The sequence below is a fragment of the Hakea prostrata genome, unplaced genomic scaffold, assembly GCF_041222555.1.
Source record: "Hakea prostrata isolate BN-2017 unplaced genomic scaffold, UWA_Hpros_2 contig_16, whole genome shotgun sequence".
Classification (NCBI taxonomy): Eukaryota; Viridiplantae; Streptophyta; class Magnoliopsida; order Proteales; family Proteaceae; genus Hakea; species Hakea prostrata.
In genome coordinates this window covers 295,540-320,590 of record NW_028291135.1, presented here as the reverse complement: position 1 = coordinate 320,590, position 25,051 = coordinate 295,540, and the positions used below count along the sequence as shown (strand labels likewise).

Here is a 25,051-nt window from a genome sequence, read left to right as displayed (position 1 = left end):
TGATCTGGAAAGGAATTTGATTGACATTTTAGAAATTTGAAACATTTTATGTTTCAGTTAGTTATGGATGGTCTTGGGACTTCCTCTTCCAGTTTTGCCATGCACCTTGCTGTTTGATTCTGTAAAATTACAATCGCCTATAATTCCACTGCCCTTTCCCAAGATAAAAGTAAAGAAAAAGAGGTCTGTTTCTGTTAAGAAGAACAGTACTCCAAAAGCATCTTTGGTGATTTGCAGCAAATTGAAGAGAGCTCGGTATGAACAAAATTTTAGTCTGTACCTGATATAAAGGGGAAGAATGAATTAGCAAATTGACATAATATTAAGATGCATGGTATCATTTAAAATCTATAAGGCTGCGTTTGTTTGCAAAAGTGGGATGGGAAAAAATAACATGTGGGCCCATGTGTAGGGTGAGGGAGAAGGAAAGGAAAGGAAAGGGTTTTGTGAAAAAATGATAGTGGTTGGTCCCACTTTTTACTTTTCCAAACTTTCCCACAAAATCCCATCAAATATGTGGGGTTTTAAAAAACAATTGGGTGGGAAAATTGGGCTGCCAACTCACCAAACAAGCTTCCTTGATCTCACTTTCCCACCTCAAGCATCCAAACATTCTACAATTTTGGGATTTAAGGGAAAAGTAAGAAATCTACACTTTTTTCAAGAATTTTTCCACCCCACCTTTATTCCAGCAAACAAACGCAGCCTAATGGTAAAACGAAAACAGTTAATCAAACATTGAAGCAATACGTCCTAGATACCTGCATATGGCACCAACTTCTCAGAAAAAAAAGCACAGCAGGGACATAAGAATGCAGTGAAGATCACTAGTATTCCAGAGAAACTGTGGAAGTGAACCACATTATATCGAATTATTATAGTTTCAGTCATCTGATTTATCAATTATCAGGCAATGAGCTTGTTTGCAGAGGACTTCAGGCATCCGTAATTTAAACTCAATTCAAATGGATCTTCAGTTTTCTACTGAATACTTCATCTGATGGTACACATGATTCACTACTGAATGATGCAGCATAAAGAATCACTCCCCCATAATAGAATAATGAGTTTGTTGTTGTAATGATTAACAATGTTATTCTGTTTTTCATACGTGGATTAATTTTTCAAACCTACTTCACTTTTCTATTCAAGCATGCTATTCTGAATCAAGTTGCTCCAGAACCATAGAAAAATGGAGCAAAGCTGGATCCAAAAGAGGCTTAGTTCTGTAAAAGTAACCCCTTGAGGTAAATTCTTCTGGGCAATGAATAAGTTGGACAGGGGAAAAAAATTAGTTTTCTTTGAATACGATACCAATGTAACCACTGTCAGGTTCAAAAATTTATACTGGAATCCTAGTTTTCAATAAACAATAATGATATATATGCTCCAGTAAAATGTTCTAACAGTGAATATCTATTTGCATGATACCAAAAATTATATCCATATGAATTTGGAGTAACTTACCCCCACCCCAAAAAAAAAAAAGAAAAAAAGAAAAAAAAAGAATTTGGAGTAACATATCATAACGGTATTCTTTTTTATTTTTGAAATTTGAAAGCATGATGATGGTCTAGTGACAAGTACAAGAATGGTGGGGGCAACAAGGTGATGAACTGCCGATTAAAATTGGGTTAAATCAAGGAACAACCTTAAAAATCACATTTATTTGCACTTACAATGGATGATTTAATCAGACATTTAAGATGAGGTTTCTTCTTGTATGCATTTTGATGATGATTGCTTAAGTAGATCAGACACAAGTAGCAGTCAATACCAAGATAGAACTACAGAGAGCAACCATGGAACTAAAAGGTTTTAAACTAAGTTGAATGAAGGAGTATCTAGTGTGTAACTTCAGTTGTAATCGGACGGATAATGAGGTGGTGAAACTTGAAGAGAAAGAGATTTTGCAAAGCAATTATTTTAAGTACCTTGGCTCAATCATTAAAAAAAAAGTATATATAAGATGATGTTTTCCAAAGAATTAAAATAAAATGGATAAAGCAGAAAGGTGCATCCAAGGTTTGTGTGATCAATGTATTCTTTTAAAGTTCACAGGACAAAATAAAAAATCTATAAGACCATGGTACAACCAGCTATAATGTGTGGTGCAGAAGAGTGTTGGGCTTCTATGAATATTATATAGATAACGTAGTAGAAAAGAGGATGCTAAGATGGAATGAATGGCAAAACTAGGAAGGATAAAATAAGGAATGATCATAGTAGAGGTACGTTGGGAGTAGCTCCCATAAATGATAAACTACGAGAAAGTCATTGGAGGTGGCATGACCATGTTCAACAGAGGCCTTTAAATGCCCCAATGTGAAGAAACTAGAAGTGTTAGGGCAGACCTACATTAGCCACATGATTAGTGTGCACGGTAGGCATTGTATCCAGTATGGCCTTAAATAAAGCTGATTGGATGGTAAAGATTTAGTTGGGATAAGGTCTGCTTCTTGTTGTCTTCGTTGTTGAAACAATCTATACTGGTTGACGCCATTATCTAGAATCATCACTATGGATATAATTTAGAAAACTTTCATTTCCTTCTTAGATTATGCACAATATGGCAAGGTAAGAAATGCTGGAAATTGTGCCAAGGCTGGTGGGTGAACAAACATAGGACACCAGACTTAGTGCAAGATAAACCCAGGCCCCCCCAGTTCATGTGCACAATTTCAGCCACAAGGCCCCAAGTAGGAATCTCCCCAAAACAAAATACTACTGAAAACTGGCAAAGCTCAAAAGTTTTAAAGAAAACACCTAGTTGGAAGGGAATATGTTAGTGGTTTTTGGGTAGCCTTTGGTCGAAGAGCAGCATTGAATGCTGTGGGGGTGACTGGCACCATCAAAACCAGATAATTCTTATTAATTTTTTGGCTTCAGTTTAATTTTGATATTGGATTAGAGGGTTCTTATCAGAATACAAGGGGAAATTTCCAATACACAGGGTAAAGAAAATAGAACTGTAAAGTGTAAATAATTAAATGCCAAATGGACTTTCATGGCATATTATGAACTATCATGTAAAGATTTATACATTTTCTGCAGAGGGGAGGTATATGGGTCAAGGGTTTCCTGTTTGCGGTGAAACTTTTTAAGAGATTATTTAGATAAAAAAAGGTGGAAAAAAGGTGGATAATGGTGAGCAGGGACAAATGTGTTTAAGAGACCAAAACCTACTTCACAATATTAGAATGTGAAGTTGCTAGATCGGTTTGGCACAATATGGTTCCTGTGACCAACATACAGTTATGCTCATCAGCAACTGTATGCCAGTATATATACATATGTAGACAAAGAAAAGGATATAGACTTACACGAGTTCAAAATTATCAAGTAGCACAAACTATTTGCAACACAGGAAAACCTTTAGATGTTAATGGTATTGAATTATACAAAGGAAGCACCAACAAGCATTATAGTTTATGCTTTACAAGCACAGAGAAGGGGGGGGGGGGGACCTACAAGTTAGGACAAAAAATATTATTAGCTGTTACAAAGATAAGACGTAGATACTTCATTACGAGCATTTATATAGTGAACCATGGAGTGAATTAAGTGAATAACAATTAAAAAGAAAACATTGAATTAAGTGGGTAGAACAAGCTGTTCCTTTTGCTCCAAACATAAAGTGAAAACTAAAGCAAACTAACATAAATTGTTCTTAGACTTTCAAGGTGAAAAAAACAGACTGGAAAACAAAATGATTAGCTTGAGATTAGAGCAATTACTTTTTATGATATAAGCCTTGTTCTATTTGAGTTTTGTAGTAAAGTTAAGACCTGTGTGAAAGAACATCCAAGCTTCTAACTGATCTTTGCTTTTGCCTGCCTGACACTTGCAATCCTACAGAAAAGAGGAAACAAGAAATAGGGAGGACGGGGACAGATCAACCAGAATATCAAATATCAATTATTATAAATAAAAAGTTTATTGGTTCTTAGAAAATTTTCCCGCTAAATCCTGTCATACCTCCCTCTAATGCCACGCAAATTCTCAAGGATTTCAACTGCATGCTGCACCTTTGGATTTTTGGGCTGTTCTTCGCTTTCAAGTATAAACATCCAGATGCGTAACATAGTAGCAACCTCAACTTCAATTTTCCTAAGCTGTTGATCCACATGTTCGAGAAAATTCTCATAGGAAGATATACCCTTCAACTCGCTACTTACATGCTCTTCATTCCAAATTCTCGTGCTCTTAGTACTTTCCTCAATATCTTCTTGCTGTTGGTGAATGGAGAGGTTTGCTTCAGCTTCTGTCTTCAACTGCTCTTCCAGATCCTCACTAAACTCCATGGGAACTGGTTCAAATCCTTCCTTTTTATTTGCATCAAATTCTGTTTCCTCCCGCAGAGGGATGACCCGAATTGGACCATCTTCTCTTTCAACTTCCAAATCCGTAGCAACATTTCCAATTAGCTGTGCCTCTTTTATGGAAATTGCCTAAAACCACATGAAACTGTCCATCATATAATTTTAACATCACAAATACATTAACTTCAATAAAAATTACAGTTGCACAAAATACTAGTATTCTTGATAATTTCCTCTTTCATTTCTACTTCAAGATATATTATAATTAGGAATGGTGAACCATGACTGAGGATGCTTGATAAGACCTCAATAATTCTCCATTGATTTGTTACCAGTAGGTATGAACTCAACACACAGTCAGTGATGATCTCAGATAGTAGTCAAATCAGCTTTCTTGAATGGATCAGCTAATGCGCACTCCCTGAGTGAACTTGTAAATAGTAACTCGTGCTGCGCCGTAGCTAGCTTCTTCCCCAGAGGTTTCCCCTCCCCGCCTGCTTGGCTCTCTCCCCTCCCCGCCTCCCTTCTTCCCTTCCTCTGCCTCGCCTCTTTTTGCCCCGCCTCCGTCGCGGTGTTTCGTCCCTTGGTGCCCTGTCCCCCTTTGTCCCCTCCGCTGGGTGGGCTGCTGCCTTCTTGTCTCGTTTGCCCCTGTTGGGTCCCTCCATTGTGACCAAGTGGTCACATGTTCAAGTATTGGTAACAGCCTCTCAGTAAATGCAGGGGTAAGGCTGCGGACAATTTCCCCCAGACCCCACAGTGAGGGAAGTGTCATGCACTAGGTACACCCTTATTGTAACAATAGTAAAAATGGCCTCCATGAACCTGTCATTACATTGCTAAATCTCCTTTTGAAACTCGACCTCATAGCAGAGTTAGGGATGCATAAGAGAATAACTGAGCAAAGGTTTAGTGATCTGAACTTCATTTAATCCTAGGTCAAGCTCAGGCCATGGTAAATGGAGTGTGGTGTACAGCTCACTGTACAGCTATCAATAGATTCTCTACAATGTTCATGGTCCTTGCATTATTTATGTAAACATGAGTCTACCAAGTATGCCTCAATGAAAAGAAAATAATTTTTGGATTGGTTTTGATTGTAAACTGACTTAACTGGACCTACAAGAAACTGGGGATTACAAGTACAAAATCCAGTTCATTTTTCTTTTCATGATCAAAAGGTTGGCTAAATTCCCACCCCCCACCCCTTCAGTGACGCACCTCCAGACACAACAATGTGGCTTATGTGTAAAGTGTAGTCAAAATCTACAAGACAAGAAACAAACTAAAAATATGGAAGACACAGCAACAGATAGTCAATGCAATTTCATTCTTTGAAATGAAATGCAACATCTAAAACTTGGAGAAAGGACATATGGATTTAAAGCAGAGCTCACAACTCTTGTTTTCTGATGGAGTCACAGGGAGAGGAAACATTGACATTGATACAATATTTGTTTCTTTCTTTGATAGGTCAAAATATGACAGCCGTGAAATTTGAGATTGATACAACTTACCGGATTAAGCAATTATCTTAAATACATCATGCTAATACCAGTTCCTCATGTATACAGATCCCATCACTTTTTCATCTGAACTAGAAAAAGTCACAACATTAACACCCTACAATAAAGATTCATTGATCACACCTCATTAAGCTTAGATGAAAGCTCATCAAGCAATTCAATGCGGCTTTTTGACTTCTCTAATGCTTGCATTACTTTCTTCTTTTGAATGAGCAGGTCCCTTGCTTCATGTTCCTTTCCAACTCGAACATCAATTGCAGCTTGCTTTTTAAGCTTCTCTGCTGCCTCGGACAATCTCATAAGCCTCAATCTTGCATTGTTTGCTGAATGAAACAATTATACATTAAAAATAAAATATATATAAAATGCCAAAATTATAGCAGTTAATCACAAACTTAAGGACCCTTTTCAGCTGTTCTCAAAGCAATAGGTGCTACCATGGTGATCTCCCCACACCTCTCCTCTATTTCTTTTATTTTTAGAAACTCATCTGAAATGAAGATATAATTTATTTTGGTAAAAGATGACTAACCAACTCATTGGACAAGTTCCTTAAACAGCAATTGCTTTAACGAGGTCCAAACATCTTTTGATTTCTAAAGAAATGGCTGATCCTCCAAATGACTCCATTTAGTCAATGATAAGGTTATCACTGTTGATGTTGTTGGTTGAACCCCCAAATATTGGTAACTACATAGTTTGAGAAGTAATATTTCTCCCTCTAGTTTGCTCAGCTATTACGTCTCACTCCTTGACGAAGATCAAATTAGTAGAACATCTGGTTGCGAGAAGCAGGGAGGAGAGTAGAGAATAAAGAAATATGAGGTAAAGTGAAAAAAGAGAAAAGAGACACATGAGATGCAACAGCCTCAACAAAATTAAATTAACTTCTCATTTGTCAATCATGCTTTGGATGTGGTAGCCTTCTTGTTTGTAATAATGATGCAACCTAACATAATTAGTGTTATAGTTGCTGCTCTGAATCGCAGGAAGAAGATAAGAATGGAAGAAGAAAGAGAATGAAGAAGCGAGGAGAGAGGATGCACATCAAACCATCCTCCTCGCATAGCACTTTATCAATAGCAAAGTAACTAAGGCTGATCTAGGATGTATTTCCTAAACTGAGTTGCATAGAAAACAGAAACTAGATATTACTGGCAGAGCATAGAAATTAAAGCTAAAATAGAAACTAAGATTAGAAAGGGTTTGCTTTTCAGCCAAGCTACAAAAATAGAAAACATTAAACATAACCCAAAATATAGAGCAATCTCCTAATCTAATGAGCAGAAGCTAAGGAAATAAAATAAAACCTTGGCACAATAAAATCAGATCATATCTAGTCTAGGTTGGATCCTATATGGTGTGTTACAACTGAAGTGGTAAATCATGCATATCTTGACACTCCCCCTCAAGCTAGATTATACATATCGAAGGCTTCAGCTTTGAATAACAGGGACATGTTAACTTCATAATATTGAGCATAAGTAGGAACAGCTGACGCCGGGAAACATTGAGAGAACTTCACTCAAAAGATAAATGTACATTAAAAGAAATGTCTTCATGTCAAATGAACCATTTGACAATGAGAACGATAGGTAGAAGTGAAAATGAATCACATCTATAAGTATAGCAGCAACAATAATATCAAAGACACTATCCAAATAATCATGGTTTAAGATCTCGCTCGAGAGTGAGATCTCGACTGAGTTGGCAAGATCTCGGTCGAGATATGTTTTTTTTTTTTTGCCAACTCGATGGTCCATCTTGGGGGGTTTTAGGATCCAAGTTGGGCTCAAACTTGGTAGTTAGTCTGATTTAGGCCTTCATAACACATTGATGGCTTGGATTTGTGAGAAAACAACCTTAAGTATGATTTATAAGTTTGTGAAACCAAAATGTTGTAGGATTGGGGAATGCAATGTTATACAACATGTAATATAGGCATATAAATGAAAAGTAAGTGTATCAAATACATCAAATGATTTAAATGTCATCAAAATTCCATCCATATGAGTATCACAATCTCGACTCTCGAGATAGAAAATAAAATGAAAATAAAATTATACAACCATTAGAAGTTTTATATAAATCATTAACTCTTAAGTTCATAAGACAAGTAGAGAATGATTGATCTTCCTTTGGTGTTGTAGAGGTGCTAAGAGTAGTTGCAAGTGAAAATCCAGCTGAAAATTTGTAAAACAAATCTGTTAAGTACCCGAATGCAATGACTCAACAATGGAGGAACGACACAAGGAAATAATAATAACGATAAACTTTGATTGAATGCTGAAACAAAAACAAAGCACACTACCAGCGGTAGGTGTACCTACGGCTACCCGAGAGCAATCGCCCTCACCCTTATTTCCCTAATAACTCAAAAGCATGAAAACTTACTCTTCCTTCCCAATATTAGTAGTAATTACTTGCCTACAATATCCCTCCACATAATCTCCCCAAATCTAATAGAATCATCCCAAATCTCATCCTATAAGGCAATCTGAATCTGGAAATTTGATTAGATTTTGTGGATCCCCTTGCCACGCTTATAAGTATAGACTCTTGATACAAGGGGCTTATCAAAATCCTTCAAAAATTAAGAGTCCTAGCGAGATATGGCAAGATCTGAGGCAAGACATGGCGAGATCTCGAGTGAGATATCCCATTTTGCATAACTCAACTCTCATCTTGTCTCAATTAATTAAAAAAGCGAGAAATCTCACGCAGATCTCCCACCATGCAAATAATGCCAGTAGTAGAAAGTAGCTCTCCAAAGTGTAGGATCTCTAATGGCTACTTCATAAGAGGCAGGTAGTAGGTAGGCATCTCCACAATTGAAGACAAAAATCGCAGCTCCAATGTCCACACAAGTAGACAAAAAGTGCAGCTCCAATGTTCACTCAAGTAGATACAAGTGCAGCTCCAATGTCCGTAGATAAGCTCTTCGCAAGAAGGCTAGTAGGTAGTAGGTAGTAATTCTGCTCAACCAAAGGTAGAAATAGGGCATTAAAAAAAGTCTACAAGTCAAATATAAAATTTTTGAAACAATTAGGCAACGTAGGTTACTATGGACCAAGTAGGTAGTCATTGTTGTTGTTGACTACCATCTAAGGATACAAGTTGTGAGTAGATATGTCTCCAATCTCCCCCTCACATCTAGAATTACACATGGACAAATAAGGACAACCGATACCCAATATCTCAAAGTATAAGCACCCAAAAAAACAAAAACAAAAAATAATAAAAATAAATAAATAAATAAAAAGAGAATAAGTAAAAGTGACCCTTCAACCAAATAGCAAGAGCCTAGGCATATATTTTCCAATGTTGTCTCATGATGGCAACTTCATGGTGAGGACTAATGGTATACATGGAAATTCAATGTATAGGCATGCAAAATATGGACAAGGAGGGAGATGCACAGGCTCAACCATAGATAATCAAGAAATTAGTACATTAGGACTGTTTAACCAAGAAAAAGAAAAAAGATACATTAGAATTGTAACAACTACAAAGGTGAGCAGAATAATCTGTTAAAACAAAAGCAGTAGGCAGTGGATAGTATATGAATGAGATTGAATTTGTAGGTCTGAGTTTGCCAAGGAAAAAAGTTTTCTATGGTAAAAAATTGCAGAAACTTAATTCCAGCACCAAATGGGAAATGGAGATCTGAATATGCAACATATAAATGATGGGGACTAACCAAATCAAATAGGACAATTTTATTTTATTATTTTTTTGGTTGGGGGGGGGGGGACAGCAGCAGAAGACAAGGAAAGAAAGGGTTCATGGTAGTAGAATGACCAAAAACAAAGATCAGACATACAACAGGTAATTAGTAGTAGTGTCAAGCAGTCTGAAACTAGCAGTAACAAACAGGCCAAACAAGAATAGGAATATGGATTTTTGCAGATGCAGCAAACCCAAAGGTTAGTAGGGTAACAAACTATACCACTATAGTATAGTTACTGCCGACAACAGAGGGAGAACCTGGAGCGAGATAAGTCGCACTAAAAATAGAAACTCCAGAAAACAAAGTATCACCAGCTTTGTAACAGAGTTCCAATAGAAGGCGACCCAACCAACAACAAGATAAGCTGCATCTGGAGATGTCTTTGAAATCTCAGCTTCATCTGATGAACAAATCAGCTACAACTTGGCATTGAGAATCTGGAGATACACAACTAAAAATAGGTATAACTGAAACCAAGCTGCGCATTGCACATGAGAAACAAATTTTGATCAGACTTGGAAGACTTTGTGCTTCACATATTCACTTGTCTGATTGCAATCAGGCAAGTAGAAGGGCAGCAGCCTGCTGCAATAGGTAGAAAATAAACTTTTTAAAAGAGCCTCCCAAAACAATAGCCAGGGGATATCAAGTCTGGTAATAGGAATCATTATTGTTCTGATACCATGTTACAGTTGTTTCAGTTTCAGGACACCAGAACCAGAGGAAGAAGAGAGGAGAAAGGCTGCATGTCAAATGCTCCTCCTCAGATAGCACTTTATTAATAGCTAAGTAACTCATTCCCAGTCTTAAATTTATTTCCTAATAAACTGTGTTATACAAAAAATAGATGAGATTACTTAACAGAAAATAGAAACTAAGAATAGACTTGGTTTGCTCGTCAACCAAGCTACAAAAAATAGAAACATAAGCCAAAAAAGAAAGTAATCTCCTAATCCAACAAGTAGATGATAAGGGGATAAAATAAAACCTCGGTAGAATAGAACCAGTTCTATCCAGTCTGGGTGGACCCCACTTGGCGGTTACAATTGAAGTGGAAAATCACGCATATCATAACAATTAGGTCCATAACTAAGTTATCAAAAAAACTCATCTAAAATTGTCTAGAGCAAGAGAATCTTCAGCACATGAGCAGTTCATATTGTTAGTTTACTCAACGAAATCAACAATCTGACCATGATCGGATGTTACAAAATCAGTGAGAATATGTTCATGTTGAAGATGAAATATTGAACATGATATCAACCACAACCACTCTCCTCCACAAGATTTTTTTATCAGTGTTGCCCACAGTTCTCACAGCAACTAGGTGACCCAAGGCAGTGGAGTGGCACCTAAGCAACAAGGTGCCTGCCTAGGCATCGCCTAGACCCTAAGCTTGCGACGACTATAAGTAATAAAAAAAAATGATACTAATATATGATATGCTTATAGGCAACTCAGAAACCATATTGTACTACCAGTGGCCTAATATGAGAAAAATCAACATAAAATAATGGAAGCATAAGATATAACATAATTTGTCAAAAATTAAAAATAAACACAAAAGCATGAAGTGTCAATAAGAAGGGTTGTTGCCTTGGACCCAAGAAAATCATTAGATGCCGAGGTGACACGTAAATGATGCCTTGACAACTATGGTTCTGCCACTTCATATTCTATTTTTTCGCAATAGCAAAGATAAGGTAGGATACATGGTGTATAGGCAAGGTTTTACCTAATACCAAGTTGACAGATCTATTAGGGTGAGTGATAGGGTTGAAAGAACAAAGAGAGGAATATGAGAGGCAAAAGCATCAATATAACTAAATCAACTGAATCTCATTCATCAACTTATGCTTAGGGTGTGACATACCTCTTTGTTTGTCATAATAACATCTTAGAAACTCTTCATAACAATGAAAGGGTTATGAATATAGAAAGTGAATAGTACAAGAAATTAACAACTAGAATCTTACAAAGTTAGGTACAGAACAAGTAATAAATATATCACAAAATGACGTCTATGAGCACATGAAGTAGCTAGAAAACCTCAACAGAATATACTACCCAACCCTCCTCTCAAGAGATGAAAATGAGAGGAAGCTACTGTCCGTTGGCAGTGAAAACAAAAAGAGTACTTGTGGGGTCTAATTCTCAGTTCATCATTCCAAAAATGACTCTTGGCTTTACCTTGGTGATACATATGTTCCAAAGAAGAAGGATTACTTGACAAATGGCATCAACCATGTATAGGCATTGTCGCAGAGTAAGCTCAACCACCAAGATGGGCTTCGGTAATTTCTGTGGTTGTCTATGACAATTCAACTGACTCATAAATTGGGCTTGATGCAGACCCAACACCAAACTAGTGTATTTTCCTTTGAAATCAACCTAGGGTTGATAGATGTAGATGTAGGGGCTTTGTTTAATATGATTGTGTGGTCATGGGTGATGAAACCTAGCCATGGTAGAAGATCTTGCTCGAGAGCGAGATCTCGCCATCTTGAAAAACCAAGATCTCGACCATCTCTGCGAGATTTCGGTCGAAATATGCAATTTTTTGGCGTAAACTCGGCAGCCCATCTAGGTAGATTTTAGGGTCCCAATTGGGCTGAAATTTGGTATTTAGCCTATTTAAGGCCTTTTGAACACATTAATGGCCTTGGATTTGTCAAAAAACAATCCTAAGTATGATTTCTAAGTCTAACCATAGTGTGAAACCAAAATGTTGTAGGATTAGGGAATGCAAGGTTATATAACATGTAATATAGAACCTTTAAGGCATATAAATGAAAAGCAAGTGTATCAAATGCATCAAATAACCTAAATATCATCAAAATTCCATCCATATGAGTATCACAATCTCAATTTTCAAGAATGAAATAATAAAATTATACAACCATTAGAAGTTCTATATAAGTCATTAAATCATAAGTTCATAAGACAAGCCGAGAATGATTGATCTTCCTTCGATGTTAAAGATGCGCTAAGAGTAATTGCAAGTGAAAATCCAGCTAAAATCCACAAAAAAAAAATGAGAGTTCCAACGAGATATGGCAAGATCCAAGGTGAGATATAGCAAGATATGGCGAGACCTCAAGCGAGATATCCCAACTCTTTTCTCTCGATCTCCATCTCGTCTCGCTTCTTTGAAAAAGCAAGATATCTTGTGAGATCTTTCACCATGAACCCTGCTCAACCTACATAAAACCATTGAAATTTGGACCATAGACTAGGCCCCATTGGTGCACCAAGTAATTGGCTGAATTTTGTCCAGGGTATTCATTTTACCCCATCTTTTGCAGCCCTAGTAGGGCTATTCAGATGCAGGCTACTATCAAGAGTCCATATATATTTTACTATTGAGTTTGGCTTTGTTGTGGTCAAGTTATTGAAGAATCCAATCTGGGTAGGAGTCCCAATTAGAGAGGGACCCCTTGGTTAGAATCCACTCCTTCCAAAGATTCTAGATCTACTTTTATTTTATAATTTGGATCATTCCTTGTGAGTTATATTAGAGTTCCTGTTGAAGTAAGAATCTGTGTCTAAGTAAGAGGCCCAAGTTGAAATCCAATTTTCAAGCAGGATTCCTTTTGGAAGTTAGCTTCTTATTTTTGCAAAGTACTTTTAATTAGGAGACTAGTTGTTTTATTTAAGTTTTTGAGTTGTAAAGGGAATCCTAGTCCAAATTGGATTCCCTAAGTTGACTTCAAGTTGGTTTTCTTTTTCTTAAGAGTTGTAATTTAATGTTCCTGCAATGTAAGGCTATAAAGAGAACAACCAACGTAAACCCAATTTAGGGTTAGCGTTTCTTGGAAGAATTCCATAAAAATTGGGGTTTGCCCAGAATCTTCTAGAAAATAATCCAACAATTTTATGGGAAGCCTATGGGTTGCTCTGAAATAGATGGGAGTTGGAAGGAAACACTAAGGAACAATAGATAGGTTCTTATGAGATGATGGGAAAACCCAAATAGTTATCAAATCTAAATGGGTTGGGAGTTGGGGAAGGGTAAACTAGGGTGACAAATGTGGTTTGGGGAGGGATCAGGTGGGTATAGGTTGAAGGGAAAAGGATCTTTTCTATTTCTTCCTAGATCTTCCTTTTCTTTTCTTTCTTCTACTCTTCTTTTATTTTCTTTCCTTCCTCTTTTTTTTTTTTTTTTTTCCTGATTCTGCTAAAGAAGAGGCAGAGAAAGAAGGGCGGATAGGGGAAAGGTACCGTGGGTTAGGGTAATGGGCTAGAGGGGTTGTAGGGGGCTGGGAATGTTGTGGTGGTGTGGGAAGGCTGCTGCCAAGGTGTGGCAGCAGGGGAAGGGGTGAGAACATCTGCACGGAAAAGGAGAGGGGAGGTAAAGGGCTTGCGGGGGTTTAGGGGAGGTGGGGGAGCGATAGGGTGGGCCTGCAATTGAAGGTGAAGGGGCAGGGGATCCTTGTGAAGGAAGAGGGGAGGGGAAGGGGCTGGGATTGCTGAGACTTACTTGAAAAAAACCCTTGAACACCTGCTGGAATTGTTGAAGAGTCCCAGACAGAGTTGCTGATCATGAAGAGGAAAACTTGACTGAAGAATCCGTCCGGGTCCCTCATCCTCCAAACTTAATGTTCTTATTCAATGATCAGACTTAAAATACTTACAAAGAAAGAATAGACTTATTTATAGCCTACTAAAAGCCTCTAAACCTAAGTGGGGCTCCTTTATAGATTAGGATCCCTTTACATTAAATCACAACCATCCAAATAATAACACTATTGGAATCTCCTTGAAAATTGATTCCCCCTAAGACCTGAACACTAAGGCACCATTTGTTTGTTGAATTTGAAGTGGGGTGGAAAAAAAGCAGTGGGAAAAAGTTTGAAAAAGTAAATTTTTCCATGAAATCCCATAGTAAGGCTTGTTTGGTTCACTAGGGTGGGAAAGTTGGCAAACAAACTTCCTTAACTTGTCCGTTGACGTGGCATGCTAACTTTTCCACCCCATTCCTTTTCAAAACCCCACTAAATAAGTGAGATTTTTTGGAAAAACATGAAAAATAACAAAGTAGGACTCACATTTCAAACTTTTCCACAAAACCCTTTCCTTTCATGTTCCCTACCCTATTACATATGGGTCCCACATGTTTATTTTTCCCACCTTACCCTTGCAAACAAATGGTGCCTAAAGGAACTCTTCTTGTAAATAGAGACTTCTGAGAATCTTATCTTTACATAAGTGTCCCAAGACTAAAGAACTCTTATTTGACTTAAACTAGACTTCCTAGTTGACTGAAACTCTTCGATAAATTAAAAATAAAATAATGAAAATTGGAACTATCTAATAATTAGGGCTGGACTGACCAAGATATCCTTCAAAAGGGTTCGGCCAGCCCCAGGTGGGCCCTTTTTGAGTGTTGTGGGCCCACTCCAGAAGTTTCGGTCAAGGGGAGATTTTTGGTTTACATCAGCCACCCTCTCATGTAAAAGTCAGATTGAGTGGATTGAACAAACAAGCATTGTAGGAAGACTAGGGAGTTGTGGGTTCCTAGGAGGAAGCCCAAGACCTGGGTTTTGAAACTTTTTGTTTTCCGCAATTTCTAGATTATATCATCTTCTTCTTCAACTACTTGTGGCAGTTTGGGAACACCCCAGTTCTAGCAACCATTGAGTGATAAGACCAATCCCAGTCAAATTATTTCCCAACCCCTACCCTTACCCTAATTCCCTAGCCCAGCCTTCAGCCTTGCACAAACCCCTACTTACCCCCCCCCTCTTTCCTACGGCAGCAGTACCCTACTTCTAAAACCCTAAATTCCCAAACCCTCTCACCCCCTCCATCCCCCTATAGGCTGACACTGCTCCCATAACCTTATTCCTACCTTTAGTTCCATTAGTAAAACTACATTCCATCAGTTAGAAATTTCCTGCACTTCATCGTCTTCCTCTAGGAGCCCTAATCCTAGTTTCACCAACTCTAATAACTACCAACCCCTCACCCAAACCCTAAACCTTTTTAGGATTACCTTCCCCTACACCTTCCTTCTACCTCCCCTCCAAACCCTAACCCTAACCCTAACCAAGAGATGTATACACATTTGCAGGCCTAATTCTACTAGGAAAATTCTGCAATTGCAGATTGTATAAGACAGAATAATTCTCTTTAGTTCTCAGACCTAATTCTAGCCTAAATGTAACCCTAAACTTACCCACACCTAGATCCAAGAGTTGGGAACCCAATCAGACCTAGCTGCAGGGTTCCTTGAGTGTTTTTGAGTGCAATTTAGCTGCTGGTTCAATTAGAGAGGGTCTAGAAGGCTGGCCCAGACCCTGGGCAATGGGCCTATTCTATGGACCCAAAAGTTTAGCATTTAGGCCAAAGACGAATATGTGTTAGTTTATTAGCTTAATTATTCTAATTAAGTAAATTCTGCCCAGCTTAAGTTATAACAGCAGAATAATCTTATATCTTTTTTCAGTTTAAAAAGTCTAAATCAGTCTAGGCTAGCTTGTTTCTACTTCCCTAGTAAAATGAGTTTCTGACTCCTAATGTTAGTAGGACTTTTATGTAAAGCTGTCGAATAAGCCATCCCCCCACCCAAAAAAAAAAAATCAATTTGATAGAGTTGAATATTGAATGAGAGCTTCTCTCAAGCAATTTGTGCGTGTTTTATGATGGTTATGTCAATTAGTTTGAAGATCCAAGTATTAGGAGGCTCCCTTTCATTATTGCTCGTGTCTATCAAGCCTCATTTCCTAAGAAGTCCAAATACCATTGGGTTCCTTTGTTCTCCATTTAAGAGCTTGGTATGAAGATCTCAAGGCATCCTTCCTCAAGAATCATCAGAAGGAAGAAACGAGTTAAGGAGAAATTTGGTGCATTGCTTGTCATTCATAGTATTGTGCATCATCATCACTCACTCAAAAGGGTATTTTGTCACACCCTTTGATAGGTAATATTTTTATCATTCCCTATCTTTGTAAGTGTTGATTATACTAAGACTCCAAACCAGACCTTGAGTAAGGTAGGACTCTCTCATCCGTAAGAGATTGGACATTCTTGTCCACAATTAAGATTATGTAAAGGGTCTCTAACTCTCTGTACACAACAAGATTGTAGTAGCTGTTGTTTCCCCCACCTACCGAGCTGAAAGGGCATCACTAGTGGAATTCTCTCTAAGGTTCGAGAGGAATGGACGTAGACTCAAGTTATACCCAACTTATTGTTGAGCTATTTGAGTCCTACTTAACTTATGTTCTAATATGAGCCATCAGATTAGTTACGATCTAACGGTGTAATGGGCCTTTGTAGGAGAGTACAATTACCAATAGAACTCAGTATTTATTCTATAAATACTAGCTGGAAGCAGCGGTCTGGGTATTCCAATCTAGATACTCAGGGTGTAATGCTTTAAGCAACCTAGTGCTTAAACCCACCCTAACAATCTTAAAGCATTAGAAATTTTCTAGAGAAGTTTTTTGTTCAATAAAGTCGGGTGATCGAACGCTGCTCGAAGTTATCTACAATCTACAGTGAGTAATCCTTCCACACAGGTAAGTGGCTCACTTCATCTTTATTTATTTAATTTTGAAGTAATTTGTTTCGTTCTTAGGGTTCGAACGAATGATATTTTAGGCGGAAAATTTTGATAATCCGTCTCTCTCGTTTTTTGAAAATTATTTATTTAATGTTTCGATCACGATAAATATCTTAACTTTGAGAAAGAAGAAATCACGCCTCATGATTATTTGAAAGAAAGTTTTACGAACTTGCTTTTCGAACACGTTGGCTTTAGTCTTTTTTTGAGAATTACAGCAACGTAGGTTTGAAGACTTTGCTTTCTTAACTCAAAGCAAAAGTCTTGTCAGATGACATCACCTCTCTTGTTTTATTCTCAACAAAAACTATTCATTAGATTATTAAACCGGATAGTTATAAATTGCTTTTGAAAAAAAGGTAAAGCTGCTTGTACTTTGTCAAATGACATCACCTCTCTTGTTATAAATTGCTTTGAAAAAAAGGCAAAGCTGCTTTCTTACTTTATTATCAGAAGGTCAAGAATAAAAAGCAATACAACTTATTGATTTGTTTATTCGTTTTATTGACATGCTTTAACCTTTTGATGACGGTTATTTTGTAAGTCACGTTATTCTCAGTCATATGATGTTGTAATTTCGATTATGTTTTGAGTAATTCTTTATGTTGGCTCGAGATTTGAGAATATGTGAATGGTTATCTTTCTGCGCTTCAAATTGGCTAGAATGGTCCCCACTCCAAAATTCCAATTTGAATGGAATATGTGTTGTCGGGCCCCACCACTTGCAAAATTTGAGAATGATAGACTCCCGTTCAGATAAGTTTTTGAATTTTAATTTGAAAAGTAGCTTTTGGGAGTTGGCTCTTTGACTTGCTAAGAAATAATCACATGCTGCTTTCCATTATGAACTTTTCCTTCTTGAAAAATTGTGATTAGTGGTATGCAATGGTGCAATATTGGCCCATTCACTTCCATAAATAATTTTTTTTTTTTGGAGAAAAAAAAAGGGAGGGAAAGAGAGAGAACACCTAAAGGAGATATGCGTCCAATTAACCTGACCAAGTTAGAGACCTTCTTTAGGTCTAAAATCAATACAAGAAAGAGAGAACAAAATTTGGATGAAAGAGTCTAAATTTGTTTTATAGAACACTAATGTGTTTTTTGATTCAGTCTCATGATTCTTGTGTCGTTGATTCTTAGTCTTGTAAATAAAAAGGACATGTCTCTAAGTTTTTTTTGTTTCATATCAAGTGATTCATATCGGTTTTAAATTTTATGGATTCTGATAGAGTGAATGATATGGACAAAGAGTATATTTATTATACAACCTACATTAACAAACTTGAAGGGTGTGTCATGAAAGGTTTCGAACATAAAGACTATAAATTAATTTAGTCATTTGATTTTAAATAAGCACATAAATTATGGCACAAAAAATTTGACAAAATAAGTAAAGAGCTTTAGGTTTCAAAATGAGTAACTCTGATAAATGTCTTTACTATAAGTCTGTGTTGAATAAAGTCATAATTATTTGCTTATATGTAGACGACATGTTGATTCTTGGTTCTGATCATTCTGTAGTGAGTAACATCGAAAGAAACCTTAGCTAAAGAATTTGACATGACGGATCTTGGTGTTGTAGACACTATTATTGGCATGAAAATAAGTTTTTCTGGGCAAGGAATTACCTTTAGCCAATCTAACTATATTGAAAAACTACTTTCTAGATGGGGATATAGTGGATGCAAACTAGTAGAGACATCATATGACTATAACAAAAGCTTGTACCGAATATGGTAAAACTGTGAATCAGTTAAAATATTCTAAACTAATTGGTAGTCTTATGTATGCAATAAGTTGCACTAGGCTAGACATAGCCTATACAATAGGCATGCTGAGTTGCTTCACATATAATCCTAGTACAGAACACTGAAATGCCCTCAAAAGGTTATTGAGATATCTTAAGGGTACTACAAACTATGCTCTTCTTTAAATTGGACATCCTCAAATTTTGGAAGGATAATTCTGATGCATCTTATTGCTCAAAAATAGAAACAACAATCTACTAATGATTATTCTTACACTAGGTGAAGTGGATGTTAAAAGGAAATCCAATAGATAGAACTCAAAACAATATAAGTTCATCTATTGGATTTCACAAACCTCTATACTCCACAATCCTGCCAAATTATCTGAAATATGCAAATTGTCATGAATGCTAACTATGGCTAGATGAAATTCGAACAATTCAAAATAACATATAATTAGGATTAAGACCTATCTATCTATATGGTCTTTAACCCCATCTCTCCCACAATTTTGAATGTTCGATTTGTATTTCAATCCCTTTATAAGGGCATCTACCATGTTCTACATTGATCAACTAAAGAGATCATTTCTTATTTTATTAAGATAATTCAGCACAACCTGCATTAACCTAATTTGTCTCCTCTTACCATTAAAGAGTGAGGCATTAGCTATCATTGTTGTTGCTTGATTATCACAAAACAAATCTTCAAGTTAATCATAGGAATATCCAGGATCAGATCTTTTTATCCACTCTCTGCCTTATCTCTCATGAGGCTAGAGAATATAATTCTGATTCCATAAAAGATAGAACTCAAAACAATACAAGTTCATCTATTGGATTTCCTTTTAACATCCACTTCACCTAGTGTAAGAATAATCACTAGTAGATTGTTATTTCTATTTCTGAGCAATAAGATGCCTCAGAATTATCCTTCCAAAATTTGAGGATGTCCAATTTAAAGAAGAGCATAGTTTGTAGTACCCTTAAGATATCTCAATAACCTTTTGAGGGCATTCCAATGCTCTGTACTAGGATTACATGTGAAGCAACTTAGCATGCCTATTATATAGGCTATGTCTGCCTAGTGCAACTCATTGCATACATAAGACTACCAATCAGTTTAGAATATTCTAACTGATTCACAGCTTTACCATATTCGGTACAAGCTTTTGTTATAGTCATATGATGTCTCTACTAGTTTGCATCCACTGTATCCCCATCTAGAAACTAGTTTTTCAATATAGCTAGATTGGCTAAGGGTAATTCCTTGCCCAGAAAAACTTATTTTCATGCCAATAATAGTGTCTACAACACTAAGATCCTTCATATCAAATTCTTTAGCTAAGGTTTCTTTGATGTCACTCACTACAGAATGATCAGAAACAAGAATCAGCATGTCGTCTACATATAAGCAAATAATTATGACCTTATTCGACATAGACTTATAAAGTTATAGTAAAGGCATTTATCAGAGTTACTCATTTTGAAACCCAAAGCTCTTTACTTATTTTGTCAAATTTTTTGTGCCATAATTTATGTGCTTATTTAAGATCAAATGACTAAATTAATTTATAGTCTTTATGTTCGAAACCTTTCATGACACACCCTTCAAGTTTGTTCATGTAGGTTGTATAATTAATATACTCTTTACCCATATCATTCACTCTATCAAAATCCATAAAATTTAAAACCGATATGAATCACTTGATATGAAAAAAAAAACTTAGAGACATGTCCTTTTTATTTACAAGACCAAGAATCAACGACACAAGAATCATGAGACTGAATCAAAAAACACATTAGTGTTCTATAAAACAAATTTAGACTCTTTCATCCAAATTTTGTTCTCTCTTTCTTGTATTGATTTTAGACACTAAAGAAGGTCTCTAACTTGGTCAGGTTAATTGGACGCATATCTCCTTTAGGTGTTCTCTTTCTTTCCCTCCCTTTTTTTTTTTTTTAAAAAATAATAAAAAAAATTCTTTATGGAAGTGAAGGGGCCAATATTGCACCATTGCATACCACTAATCACAATTTTCCAAGAAGGAAAAGTTCCTAATGGAAAGCAGCATATGATTATTTCTTAGCAAGTCAAAGACCCAACTCCAAAAAGTTACTTTTCAAATTTAAAATTCAAAAGTTCCAAAAAATTCAAAAACTTATCTGAACGGGAGTCTATCATTCTCAAATTTTGCAAGTGGTGGGTCCCAACAGCACATATTCCATTCAAATTCCAATTTGAAGCGCAGAAAGATAACCATTCACATATTCTCAAATCTCGAGCCAGCATAAAGAATTACTCAAAACGTAATCGAAATTACAACATCATATGACTGAGAATAACGTGACTTACAAAATAACCGTCATCAAAAGGTTAAAGCATGTCAATAAAACGAATAAACAAATCAATAAGTTGTATTGCTTTTTATTCTTAACCTTCTGACAATAAAGTAAGAAAGCAGCTTTGCCTTTTTTTCAAAGCAATTTATAATGTCATCTGACAAAGTACAAGCAGCTTTACCTTTTTTTTAAAAGCAATTTATAACCATCCGGTTTAATAATCTAATGAATAGTTTTTGCTTAGAATAAAACAAGAGAGGTGATGTCATCTCACAAGACTTTTGCTTTGAGTTAAGAAAGCAAAGTCTTCAAACCTGCTGCTGCAATTCTCAAAAAACGACTAAAGCCAACGTGTTCAAAAAGCAAGTTCGTAAAACTTTCTTTCAAATAATCATGAGGCATGATTTCTTCTTTCTCAAAGTTAAGATATCTATTCTGATCGAAACATTAAATAAATAATTTCTGAAAAACGAGAGACGGATCATCAAAAATTTCCGCCTAAAATATCATTCCTTCAAACCCTAAGAACGAAACAAATTACTTCAAAACTAAATAAATAAAGATGAAGCAAGTCACTTACTTGTGTGGAAGGATTACTCACTGTAGATTGTAGATAACTTTGAGCAGCGTTCGATCACCCGACTTTATTGAACAAAAAACTTCTCTAGAAAATTGCTAATGCTTTAAGATTGTTAGGGTTAGGGTTTAAACATGAGGTTGCTTAAAGCATTACACCCTGAGTATCTATATTAGAATACCCAGACCGTTGCTTCCAACTAGTATTTATAGTAAAATATTGAGTTCTATTGGTAATTGGACTCTCTCACTAAGGCCCATTACACCATTAGATCGTAACTAATTTGATGGCTCATATTAGAACATAAGTTGAGTATGACTCAAATACCTCAACAATAAGTTGGATACAACTTGAGTACCTCAACATAAGTTGGGTATGACTCAAATACCTCAACAGTAAAGGGGTACCTGGAACAATCTAGAACCACCACGAAAGGCTACATTTTGCTAGCAAAAATTTTGGATCAGAGTGGAACCACTTAGAAAGAGCTAAACCGTCAGTCACTACAAAGGCCGCCAACTGAAGTGCTTAAAAGAGAAGCCCCTAAGCATGAGAGAAGTTTGATCTGTAATGTGCTTATGGAGGCTTATTCTCTGTTATGCGTTGTCATATGTGCCTGGTTGGAAGAAGAGTCAACGCTGAGTGGAAAAACTGAAAGCCTACATCGATGATGTTGGCCACAAACTGTTCCATGTTGGCGAACACACCCGTTATAATAAAATCTGGCATCTACAAATCCCAATGAATGTCCCCTATAAAAGGGGAGTATATCTTAACTGAAACGAAGAACAGAGAAAGCTGTAAACAATTGTTAATCCTCTGTAATTAAAGAACTTGGAATTAGCTTCCTCTGCAATTCTAGATTGAAATTTAAGTTCCTAAACTCTCTTTTGTTCTGATGAAAACAACAAGCTAGGTTAATAGAGTTAATCAAGCTAGGTTTTTTCTATCCCAGGCGAGGGTGAACTATTGATGGGTTGTGATAATCTCGAAAGAGAAAGAAGAAACACTAACCTTTAAGTCTATTTTTATCCGCTTCAGAGTGAAGTTGGTCCAGCTGAGTTCGCAGCTGCTCTGTACTGCTAATGTTGGTAATCAAGCACACGTTCCTCCTCAGAGACGGTCTCCGAGGAATGACTGCTGAGGCAGGACTCAATATCATCACGATTCGATCTCCTCTCTCTCTAGCTCGCTCGCTCGCTCGCTTTCTTTCTTTTTGCGTTAGTTCTCTATAGAGGTCTATGAAAAATGGAAGGACAATCGTTCTCAAGAAAAAACCGTTGGATTGGCGACTTGAATCCGGGTTTTAAACAACGAAACGGTCCGGAGAGTAGGAACCGGAATCGAACTCCATCTGGTCCAATTCAAATTAGCCGATTTGGTTCGGTTTAATATCCCCCCATTAGAATCGTCTTGTGTTGGGACAAGGCTGGTGCTTCTTCTTGTTGTTGTAGAATTGTCTTGTGTTGGTGCCCCCCCCCCCAAAAAAAAAAAAAAAAAAAAATAAAAAAAAAAAAAAAGAAATAAAATAAATATTTTTTTTTTTAAATACTTTTTTTTTTAAAACAAAAAAAAAAAAAAACCAAAAATTAAATATTTTTTTTTTAATATTTTTTTTTAAATTTTTTTTTTTTTGACCTAGCTCTTCTAACTCCTTCAATCTAAACTAAATCATTTATCTGTATAGGGGCATCTACAGGGTTTCACTGAACGTGATTCTGCCAACTCAAACGACTTCCTCTTAACTTTTATCACTTTGTTGGAGTTAGTCTTAGACTAACTTTAATATGGTCATTTATTATCTTATCCTTCCTAGTTTCACCACTCGTCTATCTTAGCATCCTCATTTCTACCACATTGAATTTATATGATGCTTTTTAGTAGCCCAACACTCTACAGTATATATCATAGCTGATCGTATGGCGATTCTACAAAATTTTCCCTTGATCTAGCTCTAAAAGATCCCCCCCCCCCCATAATGATATTGTTAAAATTATCCTCTAGCTGTGTGTAGTTATGGACGTTATCTCTGAGTGACTTCTAAATTTACACTTAGCTTAACTCCAACCCTTTGCTTTGATTGACAAAGACCAATGCCTCATAGTATGAAGTCAAGTATTTAAATCCCCTTGAGGCTGAAAAAAAACCCCATATACAAAATAGTAATCCCACTCCCCACCCCCACCCCCAAATGGTTTTGAAATAAAAAATCACAATTAGCATATTCTATATGAATTGAGAAATTTAACTTTGATCAGAGTTAGTCAAGTAGAGTAAAATTTAAAAAACATAAGGAGAAGGAACGATATTTTTTTTGGGGGGTAAAAAGGAGAAGAAATTATGAAATCCTAAAATAAAACTATCCTAGCCAAATAAGATTTGGGATTTTAAACCAAGCCATAACTTTTTTTTAACCTTCAAGCTAGGGGTGTCAACTAATCGGGCTGGGCTAGTTCCGGATTGGCCTAACAGTTTTGGGCTGAAAAAACACTTAGCCCAAACACAGCTCGTTAGCAAAATAATGGTTTCAAGCCGACTTTGGTTTAGTGCGGTTTGTATTCAGGATTGACTAACAATTTGGGGTAACGGTATAGAATTGGGTTTACTAACGGTTTGGCTTCGAGTTGACTAACTGTATGGGGTGATTTATTCTAGCCATATACCAAATACAAGGAAAAATGGGAAATCTTTGCATGTTTTACACTATTGACCATATTAGGTTCTTGTCCAATAGGTTTAATCCAAACTTGGAAGCAAAAGAGGGAGGTTAATCATGAGTGGTAAACCCAATACATTGTCTCTGGAATAGAACAAGATGCTCTATCATTTAGATTGAGAATTAATACCAAAAATCACATCGCATTAAATAAATTTATGTGCAATAATCTGAATTGTTTATAGAGAAGACACATACTTCTAGAGAAATATCATAGTTCTTGGAATTCATTTTAGCAAGGTATGACAATGGGCTAAGTTCCTGTAATTCATGGTTCCTATAATAAGAAATTCCACGCAGAGATATGGAATAGAATTTCAGTGGGTTACAAACTGAAATTGAAGATATATGGTTACCTGTTTGACTATTTGGTCCCTTATTCCTACGACTAATTTATCTTAGTAAGTAAATCAAAACTAGGCCAAAATTATGAAAAAATCATCATGGGCTTAGTTCAAAGTGAATTGAAATTTGAAAGAGTGAAACTGGGAAAGCATGAAACTGTAAAAAATTAGGGATTCCTTAA

The 25,051-nt window shown here is 36.4% G+C and overlaps 1 protein-coding gene across 3 annotated transcripts; it reads right to left on the bottom strand.

The window, feature by feature from the left end:
* Positions 1-193: 193 nt before the first annotated feature.
* LOC148999301 (forkhead-associated domain protein) lies at positions 194-23,068 on the bottom strand. 3 transcript variants are annotated; one of them, XR_016170975.1, is made up of 5 exons: positions 22,824-23,068; positions 5,969-6,168; positions 3,979-4,451; positions 3,738-3,852; positions 194-280 (listed from the first exon to the last, which is right to left on the bottom strand). XR_016170975.1 is itself a non-coding variant. In XM_089141291.1 (5 exons), exons 1-4 carry the CDS (start codon positions 22,969-22,971, stop codon positions 3,813-3,815), a joined length of 861 nt encoding a protein of 286 aa, XP_088997417.1. In that variant the 5' UTR covers positions 22,972-23,068; the 3' UTR covers positions 200-280; positions 3,789-3,812. The 3 variants fall into 3 exon arrangements, 2 of the variants coding, with proteins under 2 accessions (XP_088997417.1, XP_088997416.1); XM_089141291.1 differs by having other exon boundaries at positions 200-280; positions 3,789-3,852; XM_089141290.1 differs by lacking the exon at positions 194-280 and having other exon boundaries at positions 3,469-3,852.
* Between the last annotated feature and the right edge of the window lie 1,983 nt (positions 23,069-25,051).

What these genes read in the sequence shown, in the direction of transcription:
- LOC148999301 (XM_089141291.1), bottom strand. Translation starts at nt 22,971, where the DNA reads ATGATATTGAGTCCTGCCTCAGCAGTCATTCCTCGGAGACCGTCTCTG. An exon ending in TTTCATCTAAGCTTAATGAG is followed by an intron (nt 4,452 to 5,968) that starts GTGTGATCAATG and finishes ATGTGGTTTTAG; the next exon opens with GCAATTTCCATAAAAGAGGC. An exon ending in TTGCGTGGCATTAGAGGGAG is followed by an intron (nt 3,853 to 3,978) that starts GTATGACAGGAT and finishes TCTTTTCTGTAG; the next exon opens with GATTGCAAGTGTCAGGCAGG.